At 42.3% G+C, this 19,285-nt stretch overlaps 1 protein-coding gene across 1 annotated transcript in view; it reads left to right on the forward strand.

The window, feature by feature from the left end:
• The window catches only part of GAD2 (glutamate decarboxylase 2), a 62,749-nt gene that overhangs the window by 27,088 nt on the left and 16,376 nt on the right, over positions 1-19,285 (forward strand). The window contains exons 9-13 of the mRNA XM_081084201.1: positions 5,528-5,582; positions 7,058-7,174; positions 9,649-9,713; positions 15,506-15,584; positions 18,233-18,382. Coding sequence (XP_080940327.1) covers positions 5,528-5,582; positions 7,058-7,174; positions 9,649-9,713; positions 15,506-15,584; positions 18,233-18,382 — 466 coding nt within the window. The remainder of the gene's footprint in view (positions 1-5,527; positions 5,583-7,057; positions 7,175-9,648; positions 9,714-15,505; positions 15,585-18,232; positions 18,383-19,285) is intronic.

Below are 19,285 nucleotides of genomic sequence, written 5' to 3' on the forward strand. Positions count from 1 at the left end.
CAGGTTAAACGTTCCATTTCTAAAACAGTATTTCTTAGAGCTAGGTCTACCCGCTTCAGCATCACCCTGGGTGATTATTAGAAATGCAAATTCTTATGCATGTTTGTCTACTAACTATGTTATTATGTATCTTCCTTATTGGCATGTGAGCCCTGGGGAGTAGAAACTGGCTGTTTACCCAGTGTTTAGCACATAGTAAGTGCGCAATAAATACTTGTGGGATTCATTAATTCCTGTCTTATAACTGACTGACTGAATCAAAATCCCTAACAGCGGGGCCAAAGAATCTGTGTTTTAAAGGCACACACAGCCCTAACCAGTTCAGGATAGAGGGTCGGCCCCTGGACTGAAGGGTCCGGTGCTCCATTCTGGTCAGGGGCACATACTTCAGTTGTAGGCTCCATCTCAGCTCTAGTTGGGGTGCGTGTGGGAGGCAATCAGTTGATGTGCCTCTCTCACATCAATGTGGTGTTTTGTTTTGTTTTTTTTCTCTCTCTCTCCCTCCCTTCCACACTCTCTAAAAATCAAAGGAAAAAGATAAATATCCTTGGATGAGAATTAACAAAAATAAAAATAAATAAAAGCACACACAGGTGATTTTTATGTGCACTAAAATTTAAAAACCATTATTCTAAAGTATTTCAGCCAATTCTAAGATAAATGGAAAAATGAAAAATTTTGTCTCCAGAGACCCCCACACTAGCTGTCTGGTCAAAGAATAAAGTAAATACAGTAATATCATCCTTGAGTTAAACTTTGCCTTCTTTTTTTTTTTTTTCCTTTTAATTAAATCTTTATTGTTCAGATTATTACATTTGTTCCTCTTCCCCCCCCCCCATAACTCCCCTCCTCCCAGTTCCCGCCCCACCCTCCGCCCTCACTCCCCACCCACTGTCCTCATCCATAGCAGCACGATTTTTGTCCAGTCTCTTCCCGCATCTCCCACACCCCTTTCCCCCCCAAGAATAGTCAGTCCATCCCCTTTCTATGTCCCTGATTCTATTATAATCAACAGTTCATTCTGTTCATCAGATTATTTATTCACTTGATTCTTAGATTCACTTGTTGATAGATGCATATTTGTTGTTCATAATTTGTATCTTTACCTTTTTCTTCCTCTTCCTCTTCTTAAAGGATACCTTTCAGAATTTCATATAATACTGGTTTGGTGGTGATGAACTCCTTTAGCTTTTCCTTATCTGTGAAGCTCTTTATCTGACCTTCAATTCTGAATGATAGCTTTGCTGGATAAAGTAATCTTGGTTGTAGGTTGTTGGTATTCATCACTTTGAATATTTCTTGCCACTCCCTTCTGGCCTGCAAAGATTCTGTTGAGAAATCAGCTGACAGTCGTATGGGTATTCCCTTGTAGGTAACTGAGTTTCTTTCTCTTGCTGTTTTTAAGATTCTCTCTTTATCTTTTGCTCTTGGCATTTTAATTATGATGTGTCTTGGTGTGGTCCTCTTTGGATTCCTTTTGTTTGGGGTTCTCCGCGCTTCTTGGACCTGTAAGTCCATTTCTTTCACCAGGTGAGGGAAGTTTTCTGTCCTTATTTCTTCAAATAGGTTTTCAATATCTTGCTCTCTCTCATCTTCTGGCACCCCTATAATTCTGATGTTGGTACGCTTGAAGCTGTCCCAGAGGCTCCTTACACTATCCTCGCATTTTTGGATTCTTTTTTCATTTTGCTTTTCCGGTTGGGTGTTTTTTGCTTCCTCGCATTTCAAATCATTGACTTGATTCTTGCGCTTCTCTGGTCTGCTGTCGGGAGTCTGTATAATATTCGTTATTTCAGTCCGTGTATGCTTAATTTCTAGGTGGTTCCCCAATATACGATCGAGGGTCTCATTAGTTTTCTTGTAGATCTCATTAAGTTTATCGGCGGCTTCTAAACAGTTCTTGAGAGACCTTAAAAGTGTGGTTCTGAACTCTATATCTTCTATTGACAATTTTGTCCTGTTTCTTTGTCTCCGCATTTTGTTATGCTTCCTTGGTGCACCCCCTAGTGGTCTTTGTGCGCAGTCTTATAGTTAAACCTTGATTGCTGTAGCTAATACCAGGGAGGGTTTGACCTCCAGGCCAAGTGGCTATGAGAATCAGCTGTGTCTGCAGTGAGAGAACTTCTGTCCTCTAGGGAGGTGCTAATCTAGCCTTTGCCTGAGGCTATCCGGCAAATGCCTCTGTGCAGGGCTTGGGTGGGGCGGGTCACACAGGATCAATAGGGTGGGCCGGAGAGAGCAGTTATGGCGGCTCTCAGTCCTGTCCTCAGGGGCTCTGCCTCTCTGAGTCCCAGCACCCACTGCAAACCTCGGAGAGAAAGCTGCACTCGCTCTGACCAAAGCCAGACAGTCCCGCTTCTCCCGTTTGAGTCTGGGTCCCTAAAGACTCGCCTGTATCTGGAGCTCAGAGTCTGCGACTCCCTCCCGATTGAAAACGCCAACCGCGCCCTCCGCCGCCAGCCCGCTCCGTGCACTCCGCACCTCAGAATTTGACTTCAGCACTGCGCCTCCTCTGAGTGTCCGTATGCGTTTCTCTTTCCTCCTAGTTGTAGGACCTCCACTCAGCCAGCGTTCCTGTGGTTCTGGGTGATGTCCCTTCCGTTTTCTGGTTTCACTTTTGAAGTAGTTGTTCAAAGCAGCAAACTCCGGCGTTAACCTATGCCGCCATCTTGGTTCTCCCACATACTTCAACTTTGCCTTCTAATCACACACCTCCAACGAATGTTGAGCTGCCACCTGCAGTGTGCCAGGCTCTGGGTTCTGAAGTGGACAAAATAAATATGGGAGTGGAAGACAGAGTACCTTTATTTTGCTTAATAATAGCCCCAACGTGTAAGAGTAGTAATGTTGACAATTCAGATACCAAAGGGAAGCCATAAAGTGCTTTCTTTAAGTGAAAAGGTGAATAAAGACAATAAGCTGTGAGAGAGAGAGAGAGAGAGAGAGACCACATTTACTTAACTTTTATTACAGTATATCGCCTAATTGTTGTATGTTATTATTAGTTGTTTATCTCTTACTGTGCCTAATTTATAAATTAAACTCTCTCATAGGCATGTATGTATAAGAAAAAAACATAGTATATATGTATAGCGTTTGGTTCTATGCAGTGGAGGTCTTGGAACGCATCCCCATGCCTAAGGGGGGCATATTGCATTTGATAAGCTTGCCCCTTCCTGCTGCCCCACAACTCGCCAATACAGAAATGGAACCAACTGTATGTTCATCACTGCTTTCCTGGAAGACTTGAATGACACCTCTGATCCATGAAATTCAGATATTATCTTAAAGGATTTATTTTATCCTAAAAGACTCCAATCTTCCCAAATAGGTTTCCTATATCTTTGGCCCTTCGAGTTTGTGCCGGAAGCTGCTCATTTGATTTCTAGTGACAACCAGCCTTTTACCAGCTTTTGATCTTGGGCAGTCACGTTGCCTCTCTTGGCCTGTTTTTTCACTTGTAAAAGGAGACAATTAAACTGGAATCAGGTTTGAGCCCCTTCCAATTCTAATGTGCCTTAATCTGTGCTACCTTACTGCCTAAACTTAACAGAACATGATTAGATGAGGAGATAGCTATTGTCAAGCTAGTCCACCTCAAACTTTGCAAGGCAGACAGGTGATTGGTTTTAGTAGCCCAGGTAAAATTGGCAATTTGTAAATAATTTCTGGGAATTCTCTCAATTTCCATATACTACAAAGGCACAACAGTAAATGTAATGTGCTTAGAACTTTATATATAAAAGATAAATATCTGCATTTCCTCTGAAAGGTGAACATTTTGCTTATAGCAGGGCTGGAGTGGGGTGTTTCGGCAGTCTGGTCTAGGAGAGGTGAAAATCACTCCTTCGAGGTTGCTCCCAGGCTAAGCTGTGAAGTGAAGAGAGAAAGACAGGGAGTGAGATGCCCTCCCCACCTCTGCACTCCCTCTGTCCCTCCTCCTGTCACCGTTGCATAGAAGTTCCCCAAAGGTGGCTGCTCCAGGTGGAGTGCATCCTTTGTACCTAATGCACATTCAATGCCTTTGTTCGTTACCCCCCTGTCTGACTAATCACTATTAACTTGTCCATTACCATCGCCAGGTAATTGCCTTTTAACTGCTTTTCTTTGGCAAACAACTTCGCATAAATCAGTGGTTCTCAATGCCTTCAGGCCTAATGTCTGCTTTATATTCCGACTATTTGCAGCACTTCCTTTATTAGCCTGAAATGAAAATTGTAGAAAATATAACTTATCTGCTCACTATATAATGCACAAATTATGTTTTTAAATGGAGAGATGGTAACACAATAACAATAAAATAACATTTCAATATGCAAAACCTTAGGCATGATCACACTAGGAGATGTAACGAAGCAGCCCACTTCTCGTGCTATATCTGGACTCACAGGGACAGCCACGGATGGACTATTGAGCTAGTGACCGATACTACTGCCCCTCTTGCTGCTCACTAAATGCTAGTAGCACCCTCCCACCATTTATTGTTCCAACCTCCTCCTCATAACGTATTTCTCCAAATTGCTTTAAAACACACCTAGATCAAGGACCTTGCTGTGAAAAGTTTAACCGGTCTAGCAAACTCAAGAGAGCTATGTGGGTTGAAAGAATATTTCACTCCTTCGGTCCTCTGTACCTACTCTGTCCACCCTTTGCCTGTACTTCCCCAAACGTCTTAGATAGGAATGTCACAATACATAAAATCTTTCCCAAAAATAAAAGCTAACATTTATTGAATGCGTCCCATATGTCAAATACTTTTAAAATACTTTGCATTTATTAACTCATTAAATCCTCATAACTCTATGAGTGATATTATTGCCACTATGTGCTAGGGTTAGTAATAATAATACACACAGGGAAATTAAGAAACTTGACTAAGATCACACATCTAGCCACATCTGGCTTCTTGGAGAAATCAACTCCTCTGGTTGTTATAATAGTGGAGTTTTATAGCAAGCAAAGCACTATTTGTGTTTTTATTTTAGGAAAGAAGCATTATGGGGATGAAAGGATGTTTTTTCTCCAATTCCTGTTTGAAATTTGAGTTTATGAGTTCTTGTCCTGCTTCATGATTTTAGCACTTAGCATGTAATTAGGTAGCTTTTTGGCTTAATATTTCATTCAAAGGCTTCAGAATGCATTTTCTCATCTTGGTATTTTGTCTGTATGTGAAATTGCAGGTCCATCCATTAGAAGATTTGAAATACAAGTCTTTTTCTGCACTCTCCCTCCATTGCCAAATGTCTTACTCCAAAGCAGCCTTTTTTTAACGAATTAAGAGGATGACCTGAAAAGCAGGGTCTGTGCCGAGTGCACAGTGGTCAGGAGTCCCCGAACCTGCCAGACACTGCAGCCTTGCATCATTCAGGGAGGAAATGCATTTCTTTCTGAAAAGCGATGAGAGTTGTTTAAACTGATTATTATTATCAACGGTTTAGGATTGGATTTTTACCCTCATGTTGCCGCTTGTCAAGGACAAAAAAAGTAAATTATTCAAAGCAAATCTATAATCTATTTTTCCTTCCAGGGGGAAAATGATCCCATCTGACCTTGAAAGAAGGATCCTTGAAGCCAAACAAAAAGTAAGTTTTGTAGGGAGCTTCATCTCTAGCCCATGACAAGCTAAGGGTACAAATCTGTAGTCCGATCCAATGGAGAACACACTTTGGTTTTATTATTAAAAAGAGGACCCGAACCTCAACCTCCCAGCTTTAATGAGAATATGGAATTTTGCATCTACTCATTACTTATTTCTCTGGTTTTTAGACCTGTATTTCTAAAGGTCTAAGTTGCTGAATAAATAATATCCACAATAATATTGTAGGAGTTTCCAAAGCATTTGTCTTCTTGTGTGAAGAGGCTTGGCATCAAGCAGACACATTTGAAAGATCAGAAAGTGGAAAATATCAGAAAGCTAATGCAGCGTGTCAGTTACTGCTGTGAGGTTATTGGAAAGGGGCCATTTTTTCCCTGCCTATACACATACTGGTATGCCTGGTTCTCTAAACGCCTTCTTTTTCAGAAACCATTTAGAACTCTTTAGAAGTAATAAGTTTTGGAGACCTGCTACAGAGTCCCACAAAGCTCTGGAAAGTCATATTCATCCCTGGATGGTTTCCAAGCCAGAGAGCTTATTTCTAGAATTCTCTTAATTGAATTTCCACTGACTATAACCTACAGGTCCTAGTTCAACACTGTAACACCTTTTGATTATTATGAACTCAGGAATAATTATTTCTATTTATATGTCTTTCCCCCCTATAAATTGGCAGCGTGAGGTTCCCCTTGTTCTTGTACTGGAACTACTTCTTGTAAGGTAAATCACCGATTAGGCCTTTGCTGCCACCTACAGACTGACTGTGTAACATCATGTTGTAGCATGCGGAATAACATGTTCATCTATTTTGAGTCATTCTTCCGCCATCTTTCAGCAGCCATCTCTTATTTCAATCAATTTCATTTAGCCAGGGCCAGACAGACTGAGAACTACTAACACGCATAAAAGTCGGGGGTTATTGTTTAGCTCCATATGAATCCTCTTCTCTAAGATTCCAAATAAGTTATCTGAGGATTTTCCAAATAGGAGTGATGAGCTGGTTGGAATTCCTTCTCATTGTTCTCGTTTCTGCTGATTTATTAAGTTGAGGTCCTTTTATGAACAAGAAAGACTAGAAAGCTAGCAAAGGGTAGGAGAAAAGGCCAGAAAACCTCCCTAGAAAATATAAATGGCTGGTGAGCACCACAAAGCGTATTCACCTCTGGGTCCAGCGTAGCCTCTTCTGAGAACCAGAATGTCTTCTGTTCCCGAGGAATGGCCTGGAGAACTCCAGTCCTGGAGTGTGACTATTGTTCCTACCAGGCTCTGAGGTTTCAATGGCCTTTCTGATGGCACCAAAAATGCACCTGTATGAGAGGGGGGATTTCCTTGTTTTGGCCAGCTATTTTATTTTTTTATTCTTTTTTATTTTTATTTATTTACTTATTTATTTTTGCCAGCTATCTTAAAGAATCTCTGAATCCCTGTTTTACATGTCTTCTGGCTTTCTCATTTGCATAGGGATTTGTCCCTTTCCTTGTGAGTGCCACAGCTGGGACCACCGTGTATGGAGCATTTGATCCCCTCTTAGCTATCGCTGACATTTGCAAAAAGTATAAGATCTGGATGCATGTGGATGTAAGTATCCCATAGGCCTGCTGCTAAAATGTCCTTGCGCATTTTGCACCTGGGACGCGTGGAATGAAATTTGTTCTCTCTCTCTCTCTCTCTCTCTCTCTCTCGAATGGTAATATATCAGCTGTTAATAACTGAAAAGACAAAAATAGCTCACAATTGACAAAATATACAAATTCACTGGAAGCAGTCTGAGGTTGATTATGCCTTAATGTTCCCGACATGATAATATTCTTATTTCTTTGGCCAGTACCTGAGCTGAGCACTTAGTTCTTAATCCATTGAACCACAATGTCCTTTGTACACACACAGCACACACATGCAGAGCTTACTGCCCTGCAAGAATGTTCACATGGATAAACAGGACTTGCATTTATATAGGAAATACAAAGGTTCAGAAAACTCAAGTCAGGCATTTATAGATACTGAGAAGAAAGCAGACTTGACAGCTTGCTAAGAAATACCTACCACCACATTCCCAATTTCTTAGCTTGATCAGCTAAGGTAAACTAGATGTGAGAATTTTGACTGTAGGCTTAGTCACACTAAAAAAAAAATGCCCATGAAAACATTTTCAAATGAAAAACTGTCCATTTTTAGAAGGACAAATTGCAGGGATTTAAATTTAGGCCAGTATTTTTCAAAGTGTGGCTCAAGATTAGCTGCTATCTGCAAACTGTTAATGACCCAGGATTGAAATAAGGAGTTGGTGTCAAAATATCACTAAGCACAGTATTTGGTAAAGCTGACTTTTGTTTTTATTATTGTGTGGCTTTCTCAGTGAAGGAAGCGTAAGCTGATTCTGGCGCAAGAATGTTGGTGAGTAGCACTGACTTTAGGTCATCCTGGCTTTATGATAAGTATTCAGAGAAGATTATTTCCCCTCTCTTTAGGAGCAGAAAACATTTAGAGGCTAAGCTAGATAAATTTCTATTATTCCAGAGGTATAGTCTGCATAGTAATTACCAAACTTCTTTTCCTTCCATGAGTCACATTGTGAGTTGTGCATTGGGCTGCCAGAGACCCCTTTGTTTCACACATGAAGACACTGAGAAAGGGTTGAACAACTTGAGTACCTTCAGTGACCTGGTCTCGGAACTGGGAGTCTGTTAAACCTTGCTAGCTGATTCAGGAAGACAATTACCCTGACTGCTTTAAAAATAGCAATGTCTGTGTGTCCTACGCTAGCAGATGCTGCAGTCTCTCTTCCAGGATTATAATTACAACAGAGCTGGGAGGTCTTTTAACCAATTGTATTAGCTTTCTTTGAAACATATCAAATTTACTACTTATTCTCTTTAATGTTTATACATTCTATAATTAAGCTAAAAAATCTTAAAAGATTACACATTTGTAAAAGAACTGAAATTACAACAAAGCTGGGGAGCAATTATACCCTAACAGTGGTGGTTTTTTCCCTTTAAAATAATCCCAGGAATATTTTTTACCCACAAAGGAGGTTAATATCTTCCAATGAATCTCTATCTTGACATCCTATTTTTAAAGATTACTCTACCAGTTCAAATCTTAAAACTTGAGAAAAAAAATTAAGGGCCATGTTCTAATTGCTCAATTAACTGACTGTTACAAATCTCTCCTGCTTGCTTTTTTGGTGGTAGGTTGTTTGTTTGTTTGTTTTGCTTTTGACAGAGAAATTAGCTTATCCAAAATTACACAGCAGTGAAATTGGATTGTGAAGCCATGTCCTCCCTCTGGATTCATTCAGAATTGCCAAAAGAGTTTTCCTTGCAACTTGGAAGATGTTTAAAGGGTCCCCAGCCCATGTTCTCAATTCTACACTGTACAGATAATAGGTTTCCTTGCTCTGAGATGAGGAGCTTCACTAGGACTGAGTGCTGGCGATGGGCTGTGGGGAGAATCTGTCTCTTTCTCTTGCAGACTGAGGGAAGGTGGCCCCAATGTGGCTCCTTACACCATATAAATGAGGGATGGAGTGTGAAACCTTAGAATAGACCCCTAATTTAAACTTTGAAAATCTAGTTTAATTGATTTAGACTCCCAGTTCCGAGACCAGGTCACTGAAGGTACTCAAGTTGTTCAACCCTTTCTCAGTGTCTTCATGTGTAAAACAAAGGGGTCTCTGGTAGCCCAATGCACAACTCACATTGTGACTCATGGAAGGGAAAGAAGTTTGGTAATTATTATGCAGACTATACCTCTGGAATAATAGAAATTTATCTAGCTTAGCCTCTAAATGTTTTCTGCTCTTAAAGAGAGGGGAAATAATCTTCTCTGAATACTTATCATAAAGCCAGGATGACCTAAAGTCAGTGCTACTCACCAACATTCTTGTACCAGAATCAAAGCCACACAATTAAAAAAAATTCTGGAAGGTGGCCAACCGCTAAGTTGTCTGGGGTCAAGGAGATGCTCACTGTTCTGAAAGACAACAAACTATAGAAATTTAAGCAATGAAAAACTTCTACCTTTTTCCTTGTATGATCTTCCTTTTTCAGGCCGCTTGGGGTGGGGGATTGCTGATGTCCCAAAAACACAAGTGGAAGCTGAGCGGCGTGGAGAGGTACACACATTTTTCTTGTTCACAGTGTTAAGCGTGAAAGCTAAATGTTGAAAGCAAGTTACACACGATTTCTAAGAGCTGTTGTATACAGGTGAGCCCGTTCTGTGCAGTCCTTGTGTGCCTTGCCTTGTGTGGTCATATATGTGTAAATACCGTGTGTAATCAACAAAAAGAAACCAGAGCCTATATCGAATGGTGCAGGGGGAATATCTCGCAGACACACAGATTCCCAACTGGGGCCCACGGTTCACCAGAGAAATCAGGAATGACCTTTCTAGGATCTCTGAACCATCCACCAAAATTGTTTAAAACTTTCCTAGGGAGACCTATGGCTTTTGGGTTCCATAAAGGAAAACACCCACTGCTTTAAAGAAACCAGTAAATAATTTAGCAAAGCAAATAAACACCTTGTAATTTATGACAGGTTTGGGTTTCAATGGCCACTTTACTTAAAGTGGAACACGCTTTTATTCCCATGATATTTTTTTTCCTGATATAACTCTGAGAGACGCTGCAAAGCACCTTTATTCAGAAACTAAGCAGTAAATCATTGAGAAAAAGCCATAAAACAAAAAGAGATATTATTTGATTAGTGTAAAGCATATTCGGATCCAAAGCAAATAGAAAACAAAAATCATAGAATGAAAAACCAGCCTTGGGCTCTGGACCACATGCAGAGGGAGCTCAGAGTTCCCTGTTCTCTCATCACGACACCGCAGGTCAACTGCGGTGAGTGGTGAGCTCTGACACTCCAGGCAACTGAGCAGGCCTGAATTCACTGGAGGCTGCCAGATTCCCAGCGTGCCCTGCCAAGTAGCCAGATGCTGCCCAGGAAAAGCTTTCCACTGGCTCTGCCCCGGACTGCTTGGCACAATTTCTGTTCCAGGATAAGGAGTCAGGCTGGTGGCACTCGGGAGCGTCTGTCCCCACTGGTCCTGCAGGGCAGCCAGGCCAGAACCAATACCCAGGGAATCTGGGAGTAGAGAGAGGAGTGGGGTTGCTGAGGCGGAGTCAGGGGCACCCTGTCTCCTTAGTGAAGAGAAGACTGGGAAGACTCGACATAGACCAGCAGGATATGTCGCTGTCCCGAGTCGCTGCCCTTGCTCTGATTGCAGGTGCCTGAGGGTGTGGGTGGATGAGGACAGGCCTTTCCCTTCCTACAAGGAGCCACTTTTAGTCTCTGCTTCTGGCCCTTCAGGGCTTCTCACAGGCCTCACTCCTTTTCTCATGAAGATCTGCTCAAAACCCAAAACTTAAGAAGAAGGCAATGAACTAAACAGGGAGAGGCAATGAACAAAAGGGAACAATTGAGCAGGTGCCTGTTTAAATGATCAGAACAGGAATTAAATTCAAGTGATTTCGACAGAAGTGTCCTGTACACAGTACCTTCTCTTTTCTGAGTTTCTTTGTGACGGGCACAAAAAGTGAGCATCTGTTATTCTACCTTTAATGCCTCCTGGGACTCTGAGTGCTAAAAGCCATGCAGCATCCTACGCTGATGATGACTTAAAAGCTGCTAAATTACCTTCCCTGAGCCTGGGAAAAACACACCCACGCACCTTTGCACTAAAAACTGTTATATGAGAGCAAGGCTTAGAACACTCGCAATGGAACAGAGTCCTCTGCCACTGCCGCGGGTCTTGCAACTATATAGTAATGAACTCTACCCAGTGGAACAGCTAGACATGAAGTCCTAAAAACAAGGGATTGATGGTGTTTCGCTTTGTTCAGAATCCCTTCAATTCCCTCCATTTATCTGAGATGATCCAACAGGCTGACTTATCATCCACCAAAAGCACACTTTCGTTGGTGAATAAGGTTGCAGGGCCTGTGGAAACCCCTGGGCATAATGTGCATGGGCACAAATTTAGGAAAACAATTGGCTTCACCTGGGGTATCATGTTTTCCCAAGCGTTAGGACTCACGCTAAAGTGGAGGAAATCCATAGTTGATTTTTGTCCCCAAATCCAGAGGTTTCCTCGTCGTCACCAGGATCCCAGAGTGCTGTCCACATAACAAAATGGTACAAGCTCCCAGAGCCCTGCCTGGCATCCCCTTCAAGAACCAACCCAATTCTCCGAAAGCAATCCTCTTCCTCGCTAGCACCGTGCAAATGGCCAGAGATGGTGTCACTGAGAGTGCATGCCAGGAGCCCCCAGGCTCCAAAGTCTGTTTCTGTGCACTGTAAACAGACTATTCTTTTTTAAATACACCTCCATTGACTTCAGAGAGGAAGGGAGAAGGAGAGAGAGAGAGAGAGAGAGAGAGAGAGAGAGAGAGAGAGAGAGAAACATCAATGATGAGAGAGAATCACTGATCAGCTGCCTCTCTCACGCCCCCCTACTGGAGATTGAACCCACAACCCAGGCATGTGCCCTGAACCATGACCTCCTGGTTCATAGGTTGAAGCTCAACCACTGAGCCAAACCGGCTAGGCTTAAACTGACTTTAACCCTCCCCCAGCAGGCTGCTACATGAATCCACTACTGTGGTCCGCTCTCAAGGCTCTCGGGCCCAGCTGAAAGTTCCGGTGCAGCTTCTGCCCCGTTACCAATTTTGCACTCACTTCCGCTCCGAGAGTCAGAGGTTCCGAAATTCAACTCACTAGTTATAGAACCTCCTCCATATGCAAGCCTCGCACTAGGCTCCATTAGAGCACAAGGATGAATATGATAGGAAGCCTGTCTCCAAAAGGCTGAGACTCCATCAGGGAAGACTGACAATAAACAATGGATTAAAATTCAAGGCAGAGAAAGTAAAGGCCCAACACACAGACAAGCGAGCTGTGTGGAGGGACCAGGGAGGAAGGATTCCTCCTGAACAGGGGTGGGCATGGGAGCTTTATCAGGCAGAAGTGGAAGAAGCAAGGTGATGAGCAGGGACTTCGGGCTTGAAAGGGTCTTTGGAGAAAGTTCAGATGAGTTGCTTGGAGACTGTGATGGAGTCCTGGCAGTGCCTAGGAAGCTAGTCCATTGTCTGCAAGTCCTGCCCAGGGCGCCTGCCCGCAGAGCCAAGTCAGGCTCAACCCCTGGGCCTCTATTACGCACGGAGAGCATTACATTTCTTGGACTGGGGAAGAAAGCAATTGAACCCAGGAGGTGGGGAAAGACAACTGCAAGGGGCGCTGTCAGGGAGCCAGGAAGAAGAGAACGAAACCAAAGCCTCACAGGTTTGGGAGCTGGATGCCTGGGAGGAAAATGGAGCAGGGAGCGAGGCACAGAAGATGAGGACAAAGATGAGGTCTGGGAGGATGGGAGGAGCCAGTGAACGAGTTCCTTTGGGGTCTGCTGAGTCTGAGGTGCAAATGAGGGCACTTGGCTATGTCTGAAAACAGCCCAAGGGGACTCAGTTCTCTCAACTTGTGGAAAATCACAGACACCACTTGTCTGAATCCAAGGGCAGAGCATTTTGAAATAAACCGGAGGGTGTTTTTTTATAAATTGCCAACATTTCTCCAATAAATTAAGGCTGCGTCATTGAATCACTCTGCTCAGCTTTTTGCTGTCTTTGTGAGGCAGCCCATCTGGAACAGAGCAGGACAGTGACAGGTAGCTGTGGACTTGGGCACCTCCTACTCTAAAAAGATGCACTGGCCACTGCATAGAAATAAACACCTATACTCAGAGAAATGGAGAAAAGCTGTTTTCTTTTCCATTAGAGTCATTACTGATGGCTGAGTTTCCTCAGGATGAGGTAGTTAGCAGCATCTATGTACCCACTGTTACCAGCTCATAAATAATAAAACTGAAATCAACAGCAAAAGCCAACCTTATTTAATGCTTATGGTATGTCAGACACAGTTCTAAGCACTTTACTGTACTATTATTCTATTTACAGACAAAGAAATCTAGGCATATCGAGATTGACTAACTTGCTCAAGATCACTTAGCTAGGAAGTGATAGAACCTATATGCAAATACAGATAGTCTCCCAAGCTGGTTCCCTTAACCACTGTTACCTACTGCTTAGAGCCCAGGCGCCTTGATTCTGGTCCTGAAGTCATTTAGCCCTCCTTCCAGGGGTAATATCCATCTGGCCATGAACTGCCTATGCTTCTTGCCTCAATTCCAGCCAAGAAGAAGAGCTGGACTATTCACTGATCAGATAAGATCCCCAGGCCAGTAAGTGTTCTCTGATTGGCCGCTGAGCCTGCCATTCATCCAATATCTTTCCCAGCTTCTCATTTCTCCTCAAGGTTTTTGCACCTCGCGTGCTGGGCACAGGGTGAGCCCAAGGCTGTTGTTAGTCAGGTGGGCAGCACTCACAGCAGCTGTCATGGATGGTACTGCTACTCTCCTCCTTCTGCGAGTCTCTTTATACCAAGGTCACATGCAGCTTCTCAGAAGTTGTGCGCAGGGACTCACTTGCCTGATAAGCATAGAAAGTGAGCAGTAGGAACTCACTGAGGGACAACTGCTTTTCCTAGGACCTGGAGGAGGAGGGGGTTGGAGCAATAAAGTCGAAGTGAGGAAGAGAAATTGAATGAAGTCCGAGAAAGGTGCAGAGATAAAACTTGATCTAGGCCAGCCGTGGGCAAACTACGGCCCGCGGGCCGGATCCGGCCCGTTTGAAATGAATAAAACTATTGAAAAAAAAGACCGTACCCTTTTATGTAATGATGTTTACTTTGAATTTATATTAGTTCACACAAACACTCCATCCATGCTTTTGTTCCGGCCCTCTGGTCCAGTTTAAGAACCCATTGTGGCCCTCGAGTCAAAAAGTTTGCCCACCCCTGATCTAGGCCTTAAAGAATAAGTAAAATTTAGCCAAGAGGCAAAGGGAAGTGCCATTCAAAAAGAAGAAATCACATTAAGAGACCCTGGACCAGAAGTGCATAATTTTCTGAGAAGAAAAATAAATAGTCCGGTGTGATGGAAATGGGTACAAGAAAGTGAAAGGACAAGATCGAACACATTTGATGCCATGCGGGTATCATAACCATACCCTGTCATTTGAATTTGGGCTGGAGGCAAAAGGAAGTTGTCAACAATTTAGAAAGAGGAGAGGGCCATAAACAGCTAAGAAGTAAATATGGAGCTGGGTGGAGGATAAAAATGGAAACCAAGAGTCAGTTAAGACATGATTGCTGTATCTAGATTAAAATAATAACAATTCTTATTATTAATGGAATCTGAAACAGGACTATGGCTTAGACTTTTCAAACAGCATAAATCCCTGATCTGAGAATCACTAATACTGATGATGGAAGAGCATTGTATTTCTCCAGTGTGTTGAAACCAAGTTGATTGAAAGCTGCTGTTGGAGCTGTAGTGTGTCTCACTTGCAGTCTGGAAGGATCACTGGATTCAAGAAGAAATGGAAGCAGGGATGAGCTAGAAGCTAGTATGAAATGACACATTTGAGAAATTTGGTAATCAGTTGAATCAGAAGAAGGAGAAACTGGGTTGGGGAAAGGTGAAAATTCAGCAGTGGAAGGAGCCATGGCTCTGAACTCCAGGCCACCACTGTATCAGGAGCAGGGACAGGGGAGACCTGCACCAGGACAGCTCCTTCACTTGCCTGCTGCTCTGCTCCTTGGTAGCCAAAAGGGGCCCCTGGACTGGATGATTCCAGGCATTTGAAGGGGCTCTCAGACCACCTTGGAAGTCAAATGAATGCCTCCATGGAAAAGAGAAAAGGATGTAGATCCGCTGGTTCTTTTACAAACTTAGTGTCTTCCTGGCGTCTGAAAAACCGTGCCAAGAACCCCGAAGCTCTGTTGCCCATGCCCAGGGAAGCAGTCGGAGCTTGTCGTGATGCCACCTCTTAACAGGACTTGTTTTCCTCAGGGCCAACTCTGTGACATGGAATCCACACAAGATGATGGGCGTCCCTTTGCAGTGCTCCGCTCTCCTGGTCAGGGAAGAGGTATGTCCTTCCATCTGTGGGGCTTCATAAGAGTAAATGTGTGCAGTGACAGATTCAGAACACGGATGATTTTACAGGCTGGAACAGCGAGTTAGATCCAAAAAGGGGAATTGTTAATGAGGATAATTGTAAGGTCTGCTCTTATGCCCTCGGATAGTCTGGTTACAATTTGATTAGACAAGACAGTCATGTGTTACACGTGGCTAAATTGTTCTACTTGTGAAAAAGCCTAGGATGTTAGGTTGTAATCTGTGGGGTTAATAATGGGTCAAGAGAGAATTACTATTCACAAAACATTAATGGGATGAAAGAGTGAAGATTCAGGATGAGGGAGGTGGCAGTCCTCCACATCCTCTGGTTAAAACACACCTGGCGGGGGGTGCTTATGTTTGTGCCAAATGGTATATGTGATCCTATTAAGCTAGAGCTTGAATAGTAGAGAAAGAACACTTGGTAAGCATGTAAAAGAAGGGTTTGAAAGAATTAAGGATGTTTAAAGGAAAGAAGGAAGGAAGGAAAAGAGGAAAGAAGGAAGGGAAGGAGGGAAGGAGGGAGGGAGGAAGGAAGGAAGGAGGGGCCTGAAAAGATAGCCTGTGTTTAAATTACTCTCACATGGAAGAGATTTTGTTTTTCTCCTGAGGTTTCAGGGAACTGGGTTAGTAACACTGCTTGGTACAGATTTGGTGGCAAAATTAGAATACACCATGATTTTATGTCTGAGTTGGGGGTCAATAAATGAATTGACTGCTTTTCTGAAAATTAAACTGCCCAAAAATTAATGAATGCTTTATGTAGAAATAAATGCCTCATCAAGGGAGGTGACTGAATGAAGTTGGACAATCACTTATTAGTAAGAGGATAGAAAGGATACCCTCATTGGGAAGGAATAGATTCATAGCTCCCAGATTCCTTCCAAATCTATGACTCTGACGGCACTGCCTTTACTGGGAACCAAGGAATGATGCCATTCTACATATTCTGCGATGAGAGAATTCTTAGTCTTCAAAAAGCTTGGGATGCATTGGGTTAAAGTTAAAAACAAATTTAATTATTTCTGGGCATATCAGAACCTTTAATATGCAAATATCTGAAAATAAGGGATTTATTATATAGAATTTCCTAGCTTACTTGACCATGGGAAACTCTTTGACAGTAACTAGTTTACAGCACAGCACCTATTCATGTATTTATCATAGTTTGGGACATAATAGTTTAAAATTTGTAATGGCCCAGAACCAGGTACTATCTGACCAAGGCCCTTCATGTGAAAAACAGCATCACTTTTATTTATCCTTTTACACAATGAGACTAGTGCTCTCCAACCTTTTAGAGCCCATTTGCCGTGAGTGACCTTTCCTATCCCAGTAGAAGCTGGTCTGATCTACCTACCATTCCACACTCTGGGATGGCTCCCTTAGGACTGATGGAACCTTTATGCAAGCTTGTAGAACTGAGGAAGATTGATACCAAGTTTCTGTGACCATGAAACAAAGCAGAATCACCTGAAGCAATTTTTTACTTTGTTGGTCAAGTGAATTTTATTTTTCAAATTCTATGTCTTTCTACTGCCCTATTTCAATTATATTGGGTAATTTCCTTTAGTCTCAAAAAATAACTTAATGCAGTCCACTAAATAGGAAGGCTGAGCTCTAGCTAAGATCTTAGCTGCAATGCTTTTGTTTTAGTTTAGATAATTTTTTAAAAGGGTTCTCACTGATAACTTCTACTAAATGTTCACGTTTTTGTCTTTTCTCTGGTCATGAGTCACAAGAGAAAAAATGCCAAACCTTCTATAAAATCACAGTTACGCTGTGGATGATGTAAGAGTCAAGGGATTCCTGTGGCTCATGACAAACTGAAACGTGGTGGGGTTTCTAACAAGGAGACGGGCAGTGCTGTCTTAGTCAAGAGAGCATGATTCATTCACCATTCTTTGGAAAAGTTCTATCACTTTGCCACCCATTTTCCATAGTAAGCTTATGGTCCCAAGGAGCTTTAATGGTCATCGACAGTGAGACTTTCTGCTGTAACTCCCATACACAACTGAATATGAAAATGCAGTGCAGACACACTAACCACTCTTAAGAGAAGGGCATGACATTTGACATATTGGTTATTTAAGACATCTCAGAGTAATAATGTCTTTATTTCTTTTAGATTCCATCATATAAAAATGATAGCAGTGAACTATCTTAAAAGCTATGATTTCCAAAGAGAACTCAACCTTAACAGCTAAATGATAAAGTACTTGAACTAACTAGGAATGAAACCAGAGAAGAATTACACTAATAATATTTTACAGAACCAAAGAGTTCCCAAAATATTATATTTGCAACAAAACAAGAATATAGGATGTTCTCCCAAAGTATAAACATTACACTCTGATTGTAATTTTTTTTAATGCCTCTCTGACTAAACTCTGGTAACATCTGACCCTGAGCCATTTATCCCAGAGTTGACTTAGCACAGCCCATCCTGTCCAGACATTGGTCCCACTTTTTTTCCTATTTGATTCTTACTGCTTTCTTTCTCTAGGATCGTCAAGGTAGCTATCTTTTATTTTTCCTTAATAATTTCCATCACAGAGTTACTCTAATAGAATACCTAGAAAGTTAGTAGAGTTTCCTAAGTTTTCTCTCCTCTTGTAGGGATTGATGCAGAGTTGCAACCAGATGCACGCCTCCTACCTCTTCCAGCAAGATAAACACTACGACCTGTCTTATGACACTGGAGACAAGGCCTTGCAGTGCGGACGCCACGTTGATGTCTTTAAGTTATGGCTGATGTGGAGAGCTAAGGTGAGCGCGCGTAGATCAGCTGAATGTCGACTAAAAACACAAACTGCATCTTAGTGTAATGTGTTAATAATATGAATTATTGGTGTATTCTCAAGCTATCAAACAGAATGGGCTTTTCATTTCATCAATTGGTGGGAATTACAAAATATCAGCCAGTAAGGTGAGGTAAGCTTGATCTCTAAATATTGTTCAGTACCATCCTTTTTGTCTCCTTTCCTTGGCATTTTTATTAAGATGATGATCATCAGCCACATTTACACAAAAATGTTTCTCTCATGCTTCATCAGTTCCTGCTGCTCCTCTTCCATCTAAAGCCTCCTCGCCAGCATGGTGCAGCCGCTTGGTTCTTCGAGAAATAACTTGGAGGACATCAGGTGTGAATTAAACAGCAGGAACAAATGAAGCCTGAAATGAAGGCAAAGGATCCAGTTTCTAAAGTGCTGAAATGAAGGCACCAGGAGGGGGGGCGGAAAGAACAGTCCCAGCAGCCACATAACTTATGAACACACGGTCTCTTAATTCCTTATGTAAAACCTTAAGCATCTAGACAGACAAAATGCCCATTTGGCTTTCAACTTAAAAAAAAAAAGCTGCATTTTTTACAAAGTGAATTGATAATAATTATTAAAGTGATAAGTGTAGTCCTGCACTCTGCATCAGAGGTGAGGATAATTGCCTTCTCGCCTCAAAAACTGTCTAGGAATGCCAGCCAGGGAAGGGGAGGTCATCTCTCCCGAGAAGATCCAGGAAAGAGTGAGGCACGATCTTCTCTCTGACATGCCCTCTTGCTCTCAGGAATGAGGACACAATCTGAAAAATCAATAATCATTAAACCCTCTGTTATCTGATATGCCTGAAGAATGCAATGTTTCAAGTGAATCCACATTTTCTCCCAAGATAAAC

The sequence above is a fragment of the Myotis nattereri genome, assembly GCF_964212035.1.
Source record: "Myotis nattereri genome assembly, chromosome: 1".
NCBI lineage: Eukaryota > Metazoa > Chordata > Mammalia > Chiroptera > Vespertilionidae > Myotis > Myotis nattereri.